The sequence below is a fragment of the Anser anser genome (genome assembly GCF_964211835.1).
Source record: "Anser anser genome assembly, chromosome: 3".
In the NCBI taxonomy this organism is placed as follows: Eukaryota; Metazoa; Chordata; class Aves; order Anseriformes; family Anatidae; genus Anser; species Anser anser.
In genome coordinates, this window is record NC_139722.1 from 71,474,872 (window position 1) to 71,485,068 (window position 10,197).

General features: G+C 40.2%; 1 protein-coding gene across 1 annotated transcript in view; it reads right to left on the reverse strand.

Moving 5' to 3' along the window:
• ADGB (androglobin) overlaps positions 1–9,970 on the reverse strand; it is a 118,388-nt gene extending 108,418 nt beyond the window's left edge. Inside the window, exon 1 of the mRNA XM_083832557.1 lies at positions 9,747–9,970. Within this exon, the coding sequence (XP_083688683.1) occupies positions 9,747–9,931 (185 nt within the window). The 5' untranslated portion in view covers positions 9,932–9,970. The remainder of the gene's footprint in view (positions 1–9,746) is intronic.
• Positions 9,971–10,197: the final 227 nt, after the last annotated feature.

The window sequence follows — 10,197 nt, forward strand, 5'->3', positions numbered from 1 at the left end:
CTGCAGATGTGAATGATGTCAGCTGAAATAAATACCTGGTTTCAAACAGTGGAGGTGACAGGCCAAGTGAAACGGGTACAGACTAACATGGGCACCAAGAGGTTGTAGCTGCATCTTGTAGTCTGTCAACATCTACATCCACTTTGCAGATAAAATTTCTGTTTGATCAACGCACTGTCCTTCCAACTAGCAGCAATTGATTACAGCGTATATAATTCTGTTAATGATAACGCTTCAGAGTCATGAGCTGCCTGTCATTATGATAGATCTATAAGGATCTCTGTTCAAGTATAGTCAAGGAAGGCAAACCAAATATTAGAAGACATTAGGAGCAGGATGCCCAATATGTGAGAACAGTATAATGCCACTTAGGATATTATGGCTTTTGCATGACATATTGATTGGTTCCAGCTGCCCTAACAATGTAACCAAAACTTTGGAAATTCAGTGACAGGCAACAGTTCAGAGCATGGAGGAATAACAAAGTGTAAATGTACAAAATAATGAATAGTATAGACAATAGTGAATTATTTATCTGTTCTCATGACACAAGAAAAATAATGTATCTAACATAAAACACAGAAAATTTAATATCAATAAAAGGAAAACACCTGACCACTCAAAATATTTAGCCTTCAGAACTCCTTTGCATCAGATGCAACTCAGGAGAGAATAATGATGTACGGTTACTGGAACAGCCTATCTCACATAGCACATACCTCTGTCAAACTCAAGACAACAAAGGAAAAATGTTCCTTAGTTCCTTTCCATCAGAGCTCTGTGTGAAAAACCACTAACAGTTTGGTCACAGAGCATCCACTGGTTCTGGTTGTTCTCTGAGGCAGGAAATTGAGTATCTCTTTTTAAATCCTTCTTTACTGCTCCTGACTCTAAGAAGCAATCTGAGGTCATGTTTCTCCAAATACTTGTATAGCACCCTAGAAATTATGAAACTAGTTATTCTGAGTTTGCTTCTCCCACTGTTTCCTGCTGAAAAGATTAACCTGACCTTAGACTCAGCTATAGGAATGCTGGGAAGATTGCCGCACCTCTTTCCAGACTAGTTTGGTACTCCAATGTTTTTTTGTTTTGTTTTGTTTTGTTTTGTTTTGTTTTAATATGACTTGAGCTTTGTTCCTTTCCTTGGCATTTCTTCCTTGTTGGCTTCTGTAAAATACTTTTGTGCCTTCTGTATGGCACATGGGTAATTAACTAAGAACTGAAAATCTCTGCATGACAGAGCACCTTAGTACTTCTGTGGATTTAGGTCAACTCATTTACAAAGCACTTAGCGTGCCTTGACAAGAACACCAGGAAACCCCATTTCTTCAGTGTTGTTACACAGAGCTCTCAAAATCTAAAGACAATTCTGTTTAAGTAGATGAATAATCCATAGCAAACAGAGTATCTAACGTGTTATTTTAGGAATGCTTTCCAGTTTCGAAGCACAATTATTTTTTTTCTTTTTTTTCTTTTGGCAGCACTGTTACTGCTATATAGTTCTCCTGCTGGAAGCTGTTTTTCTTTATTGTACAGTTCATTGTAACAGAAGTCTAGACATATATCTGATTGCATAGTTCAATTAATGGCTCATGGACAATGCTTGCCTGCAAGATCTTCTGACAGTGCTTAGAGTTACAGGGAAAGAATAACCTAAAATTAGGACCAACAGGGAGTATAGCATTTATCGTGATATTGCCACTGGTATATGACTTAGTCTTTTCATGCCCATAAGTCCATGAAGTTTGAAGGCTACAGATCACAATAGGCTGAGTTCTTAAGGGGTTTATTTTTTTAATCACAATTAGCAAGAAAAAAAAAATTTGAATACATAATTTTCTAGCTGGAATGAAATGTGGTTAACCACAAATTCAACATACTGGTAAGCTAATATATGTTTATAAACTTACAATATGTTTACCATATTTACTTTGGGAAGAACCCATTCTCTCACCTCAAAGAATGAAACTCAAAAAAGCTAAAGGCAGAAGAGGAAAAAAACAGTATTAATTAATTGACTATAAAGATAAAATTATATGGAGCTTTATTACACAGAGTGTACACTGAAACATTTCAACCAATGAAGCACAGGTGCTGAAAGCAAGCTCTTCATCTTTTAGGCCAGAAAATGCTTACACAGAAAATTCTAGGTGAGCTTAACTTTGTTTCTGAGACTAACAAAAACACCAGCCTCAGAAATATGAGTCATGTACAAAGTAAATAGACAAGAAAAGACAATAAATTAGAAGTGGATGTTTTATGTTCAGGCAAGACAACACAAACTCTCCAGTAATGACTCTATTTTTTGTTGGATTACAATTTAATATTAGAACAATAAGCATTTGCAGATGCACGTTGATGCAGTAAATAGCTTCTCAAGAAAAATCATAAACCAGGGAATTTCATCCAAATTGAACCTAAATCATTATGTATTTACTTACTAACATTCCTATGTCTAGGGAAAGTAAGCAATTGCATGATGATATCTTTTGCCCACTGTTTGGTTAAGCTTTAAGCTACAGAGACATTTCTACTCTTTGTTTCTGCAGCTGGAAGCATTGGAATCCCGGGCCATTACAGATTTATGTTACTTCTGAATTATTTGAGAGAACACGGAGTGCCTTGTCATAATGGTACCACAAACAGCCAATAAACCCTTTCTAGCCCAGTTTCCAATAAATACAGAAGAATTAACCATAAAATGGATATGGCTAATCCAAAAATTGCAAATGTATGGCATCAGTGATAAACTGGACTAGTACCCTCAATGTCTTTCGTCCAAAAATTTAAATCTGCTTCAAGCCTCTAGGGGAACTTAATCAGAACCCACCAAACCATACTTATCTCTGTTTAAAATCTTTACCAGTGACATAGACGGTGGGATTGAGTGCACCCTCAGCAAGTTTGCAGATGACACCAAGCAGAGTGGTGCAGTCAATACAACAGAAGGAAGGGATGTCATCCGAAGGGACCTGGACAAGCTTGAGAAGCGAGCCCACATTAACCTTATGAGGTTGAACACGTCCAGCTGCGAGGTGCTGCACCTATGTTGGGGTAATCCCAGACATGAGCACAGACTGGGAGAAGAACTCATTGAGAGCAGCACTGCAAAGGACTTGAGGGGTCTAGTGGACAAAAAGCTCAACACAAGCCAGCGGTGTGCTCTTGCAGCCCAGAAGGCCAACCGTGTCCTGGGCTGCATCAACAGAGGAGTGGCCAGCAGGTCGAGGGAGGGGATTGTGCCTCTCTGCTCTGCCCTTGTGAGGCCCCCCCTGGAGTTCTGCATCCAGGGCTGGGGCACCCAGCACAAGAAGGATGTGGAGCTGTTAGAGCAGGCCCAGAGGAAGGCCACAATGATGCTCAGAGACAATCTTTTCCACAGACCTTTTCTATGTAAATTTTTAGCACACATTACAATTTACAGTAACCAGCAGTAGTAATCCAGCACAACACTGAAAGCAGCTTCAAGTTCAACCACTGTGCAGTTATCCATAAGACATGAGGTTTCCCACTCTTAAACTTCAGTCAATCTAGTGGGGCCCCAAAAACATCAAAAAGTTCATCTATTCAGACCCTATTCTCTAAACCACTGCTGTAATCTAAACCTTCAGGATATTTACCTGAGAAACACACTGGAAGTAGATAAAACAACAATCATACGCTTGCTGACTCCTTCCCCTAGGTCTCTGGGAGTGCAAGTATGAATTAGCAATGGAGCACTTTTTTTTTTTTCCCCTGTTCTTACTGTCTCAACCTTTAATCTTAATAGCAAACATGAGGTAATCCCAGGCTTTGGTGCAGCATCCCACTGCACAACAGTAATGCAGCAACCTGCTACTCAGTGCAATCAGGCACACAGCTGAACTTCAATCATTGCTTCCAGCCAGTCCAGGCTCCAGCCTGTCTCTGCAGGTGCTGAAGGATCCATCAGCAGTAAACATTGCTCTTAGCTACTGCTCTCCCTAATAAGATCTCAGACAGCACTCTGACCTTCCCCTGTACATTGGGAAGTTGTGCCTATGCTACAATTATCCCTACACCACTTGCCTCTCTTGGCACTGACCATTAACTCCTCACTTTTGTCCCTAATAACCCAAACACTAATTCAGATTTTTCTTTGTGCTGGCAGATGCTGATGACTTCAGTTTAATTCAGAGAACTGGGCTCAATGACATAGAGTTTCATCAAATTAATTTACAAAGCATTTCGATTCATTATCATTGTTACTAGCCAGAATCTTCAGCGGTGACAAAAGCATCAATTCCTGCAATTCACTGTAGCTGTTGAAACCTGGAAAAGATCAGATTCTCAGTAGCCTCTAATGGTGCAATTAAGAAAAGCTTTAAGGACAGCTGTTCTTTTGAGCTCTTCAGTCTGTCATCTCTAACAACTGCATAGCTCCTGAAGGGAACAGCCACCTAATTAGAAAGCAGTAATGAAGAAAGACCCAATGGAGCATCCTGCAGATTGACCTATGTGAAGTCTGGCTTAGAGAGTACAAAGGAAATTTCCTGCCCTCTCTGTATGCTTACAAAGTCCTGTTCCAGTACTGCAGTATAATCCACCAACAATCCCCATTGATTTTCCATATTACATACGCACTCTGCTGACTACTATCAGCATTTGGGGGGAGGGGGGGAGAAGAGGTTGGTCTGACTAGAAATCTATGAAAATAATTTTAAGGTGATCAAAATATATTGTCCAGATATTTGTACACATTACTCTCAGAGGGCTTCTGCATTAGTTTTACCTATAGTTGTTAAAATTATAGCACCGTAATTCTTTATGGTAAGCCTTGACTGTTCTGAGGATTTGTTTTTAAATTATATTTAAAAACTATTAACCTTTTTTCCTTTTTTATACTACTGATAGTTCTATTCAGTATTTCAACCATTGGAGACAAAAATACCATTTACTAGTAAGAAGACAGTATTACACAAAAGACAAAATGCATTTTGTCCCTGCAACTGCAAGCTCTGTTCAGAAAACAAAAAAAAAGAAAAAAAAAAAAGAGAGAGAGAGAGAAAGATAAAACCTACTTTGCAATTGCAAGGAATACTAAACTAATGGGACAATATTTTCTAAGGCAGCTTGCAAACTTCCATTTCTTTTTTTTTCTGGTACATGAACAGCAACATTACTGAAGTTCCCATAGACAGGCGTATGCAAAATTTGGACACTAGAAGGTGTACACAAATTTACTGAACGAGCTCAGTAACAGAATGAACATAATAGCTATTTCCTTGTCATCTTTTTAAGTAATTGTCATACATACAAAGAACACAGCTTCAACCTAATAGTATGCACATAAGAATATTTACTTCTAACATCCACAACCCACTAAAAAGACTTGGTAAACTGTCTTTAATAAAATATTCACAATCATTACTATCATTAGTTTACTATTAGCAGAAAATCACTAAATGAGGAAACATAGATTAATCCCTCCAACACAGAACTGGCAATCAAAGTGAAGACTAAATCATAGGGTTACATAGCAAATTTTTCCTATCACTGTGTTCAGCAATTTTAATAAAAAATATAAATAATAGAAGCAGCAGTATTAATATTTTGTTCCAGGGTAGGCTCCTGCAGAACCAACTCAGTACTCTGATGATTTTTGTTGACAACAATGATACAGATCTACAGAATAACTTTACTATGATGCAGATGTTCCTTGTTATACAGAATCTATTTCCAAATAAAGAAATAGCATGGATCTGTCAATCTGTCTGCTAATAATAGCATTCCTATTATTCTGGTATGCACATCACAAATCCTATGACAAAGGGGAAAGCACTCTAGAAGCAATGCTAAATGTTGTAAGTGAAACATTGCTTCCATTTTGCATAAATCACAGTCTACAGTTCTAAGTTTCGACCATAAGCCTGATCAAAATAAAAAGCTTCCTGTAGACTTTAACAGACTGTAGTTCAGCATTTGAATCTGCCCGGTCGCTCGCTCTCTCCATAGATACTTTGTGGTGTATAGTAGTGCTTTCCAAAGTAGGGTGTGGAAGAAAAAGAAAGAAAATATTACAGCTTCAGTATTGCATGCATATAATTTACAAATAAATAAATATAAGTGTACTGGGGGAGTGTGCTCACAATTTTTATTGATAGTGGTGTACAATCAAAAAAGCTTGTAGACCACTGGCTTACAGCACAACTAAAAAAAAGAAATACATTTCAATGTTTAACCTTTCAAAGGGACTAGGAATGCCAAAATATCTTTTTGTTGTTGGGTTTGGGGTGCAAATTCCCAACAATCTGGAAAATAAGGGTCCCTATCTTGTGCTAAAAGCAAGAAGAAAGACTATTCAAGTCGTCAAAAATGTTCTCAAGGGCAATTTTTTAGCCCCAGTATGTTCAGCTCCCAACTATCAACAGCTTTCACTGATTTCAGCAAAACCAGACTTTCACCCAGAACTTTGAAGAGAGTACTAAGATGTTTTCCCCATAATTTCTTACTGAAAATAAACACTGTTACAGAATATGGCCTGTAAGCAACTCAAAATGCACCTACAACTTACAGAGCATGCAAAACAATACGACTGAAAACGTAGCAAGTGCTGAATTCAGATTTAATTTTCCAGTGCTTTACAGTACTGTGCTCTACAGTTTCATGAGAAAATTATGGGCTACCTTTCTGGTAAAATGTTTAAGACAAAACATCTAGGCTGAAGTTTAGAATAACCTGTCACTAGCTTTTCTTGATTTCACTTATTATCTACAACTCAACAGATACTGAAATAATTTTTTCCCAACAGCTTGAACAAGAAGATTTATCAGGTAGTTTGCTGAACTTGGCATGACATGCGTTGTCCTAAACCGACCACTTTATCTTCCTTCCTTTAATCCATCCATCCATCCATCCATCCATCCATCCATCCATCCATCCATCCAAAATTCCTTAGTAATATTTCAGGATGACAAAAAAAAAAAAATAGCAGGGACAGGTTAATCAGAAAAGCAGTATCAGAACTGCTATAACATCTAGCAGTTTACTGATGAGTCTTACTCTAGCAGGAAAGGGCAAAACAGCGACCAAATAAACACAAAAAACATGTTACAGTTTACATAGAAGTTATTGGTTTGGTGAAAAAAAAATTAATGCAACTTATATATTCTGGGTTACAAAGATTCAGCATTACAATCAAGTGATTGTAACAATATCTTCTGTAGTCTAGTAACCTGTCACTAAACCACCATTAGGACACACTCAAGCTACTATTGCTTATGTAAAACAGCCCTAGTGAAATGAGTAAATATTCCTATGCTAACACTGAATTAACACTGGCATATACTAGACATTTGTTCCCTTACAATTAGATGATAATTGCAGATTGAGAGATACATCATGTCTCTTGCCTTTTAGGTCCATCAAGAGATTTCAAATATATAGCAACCATATCTCCTATTCACACTCCAGAGGCATTCCAGTAAAACTTAATATCATTCAAAACAGTTGTAATTAGATATTCTCTAGTCTCAACTTGACACAGGGAAAATGATTTTCTAATCTTATTTATCCATCGTGGTCTCATTTAATAAAGCCTAAAGCAATTGCGTGCTAAAGAAAAAGATTCTGTTCTAGATATTCTGATACAAATAATTCATTTCATATGAATGATTCTCTTACAAGTTTTCTATGATATGGGAGAGAATGAACAATTTTACTACATAAAAGTACATATTTTTATCATCTCAAAAAAAAAAAATCTTACACTGTAAAAATGTCTATTATGGGAAAAAAATCTTTTGGATGATAGCCCAATCAATTTTACATACAGTGCAAAGTAGGAAAATAGTACTTTACCTGTGCTAGAAAATTCAGCTGTCCCTGACAGCTTAGATATTGTCAGAAAAATTTTGATATACCGCTTGAAGTAAATATGAGGGGCAGCATGGCTGTGCCTAAGACAAGAAAAAAATAAGTTACTGAGCAAAGGGAATCAGAGAGGAAAAGAGAGGAACTAGAGATGCTGGCTGACCACAGCAACAGGAAAGATAAAATGTGAATCAAGATGTGAAATGTGAAACAGAAGTATGAAAATTTGAAACAAAATATTTTGTTGCAAAGGCTGGGTGACTGGATATGAAGTAAGAAGAAAGGAGGATTTTAAGATTGATTTCAAGAGAGGAGTAAGTGATAGGACCAACACCTTTATTTATGGCAGGAAAATGAAGAAAAGGGCATGAGCACATACTTTGTGTCACTAGTGTTTGTTTGTTTTTTGTCTGAATCCAGACAGTGTCATGTGCGCATATTTACATAGTTTAGGTTGAGAAAGTTGCTCAAAAGATAGAAATGTAGAATTCATAGATCAAAATAGCAACAGTGAAAGAAATTCAATGTTTTCTATTTAGTTATTTGTCTTTGCAGGGAGAAATACACATTTTCACAGAGGAAAATTTGCACTAAATACCTAACAAACAGGGACTAGTTTTTAAATATCTCAAGAGATGCTATTTACACAGAAATATTTAAGAAATGAACAGGGAGAATGTTTATATATATATATATTATATATACACTTAATTTCCTGAGATTCGTTATAACATAAAACAAACATTCAAGGGACTGGGAATTATGTTCCCTTCCTGTAAATGAAATTGATGTGCTGTAAGGGTCATTAGCCGTTTTGCCCTGAAAACTTCAGCTAGCTTAGTTCCTCTAGACGATGAAAATGAATGGCTGCGTGTGATCCCCAAATTATCCTCCTGATTAAAAACTCTGAGTTTTTTTAAGCCCCAAAAAACTTTTCAGTGAAAACTCACTGCTGTCTGCTGCTTAACGTAAATCTAATGCTTTGTACCCATAAGCCGCTCCATAAGCATCTGGAACAAGATGATCTTCAGGGTCCCCTCCAGCCTGAACCATCCTGTGGTTCTATGATTCATACTCTGAGCTGTGGCCAGCATAGTGCTCTTCACTTGTAGAAACCTAACCATATCACAACACGACCTATCATGTGCATGTGTGATCTCATTTCTGCTACTCTCTTTAAGGCCTAAGACATACATTCTGACATGCAAAATCTTTCTGGCAGGATATCATTACTTGACAGGGCCATAAAAAGTACCATAGGAGGAAGAAAGCACAACTTCCACATGAAGAGGCTGTGGGCACAAGTTGGGACACAGGAGGTTTCCTCTGAACATGAGGGAGCACTCCTGTGTTTTGTGGGTGACCAAGCGCTGGCACAAGTTGCCCAGAGAGGCTGTGGGGTCTCCAGAAGCTGCCTGGACGTGGTGCTAGGCAGCCTGCTCTGGGTGTCCATGCTTGCACAGGGGTTTGGGAGTAGGTGACCTCGAAAGGTCCCTGCCAACCACAACCACTCTGCGGTTCTGCATCTCAGTGACAAAGCTGAGCCTCCAAAGAACAAAAACAAACAAACAAACAAACAAACTAAACCCACAGCAAACAACTCGCCCCCCCCCTCCCCCACCTTTCCCGTTGACCCGGCTTTCAACCAAGCATCCCCTCGAGCAAGCAAACTTCCATCGCCCCGCCAGTTTGCGCGCCCCCTCCGCGGCACGGTCCCGTCCCATCCGAGCAGCGGGGGTGGCCCGGGGGGCGCATGGGGTCTCTCGGGGGGCGCACGGGGCGGCTCGGGGCGCGCCCCCTCCCGTCCCCGCGGGGCAGAACGCCCCCGGCCCGTTACCGCCCGCCCGTCCCCGGTGTCGGCGGGGTCCCCGCTCCCCTCCCAACCCCCCCGGCTCCCCCCCACCCCGGGCCCTTACTCTTTGGGGCCCAGGAGCCCGGAACTGCTGCGGCTCCCGACCTCTTTCTTCTTGCCACCCTTGGAGCCCATCGCGGCGGCTGCCGCCGCGTCCACCGCGTTGCCGGGCGACCTGGACCCGCGGAGGTAGCGGGTCCAGCGCCGCCCCGCGGCCCAGGGCCCCTGCGGCCAGCCGACCCCCGGCATAGCGACCCCTCGGCGACCACACCGGCGGAGTCCCGGCGGCCGCTGCCAGCGGCGGGGCGCGCGGCGGAGAAACGGGGGAGGCACGAGGGGGGGGGGGGGGGGGGGGGGCGCAAGCAAAGGAATGGAAAATGGAAAAGAAAAAAGAAAAAGGAAAGGGAATGGGAAAGGAAAATAGTCCCAGAGCTTGGAGAGCATTTAGAGCTGAAGTGGACAAGCATTTATCTTTTTCACATCAAAATGATAGAACTAATTAGTACCTGATATGA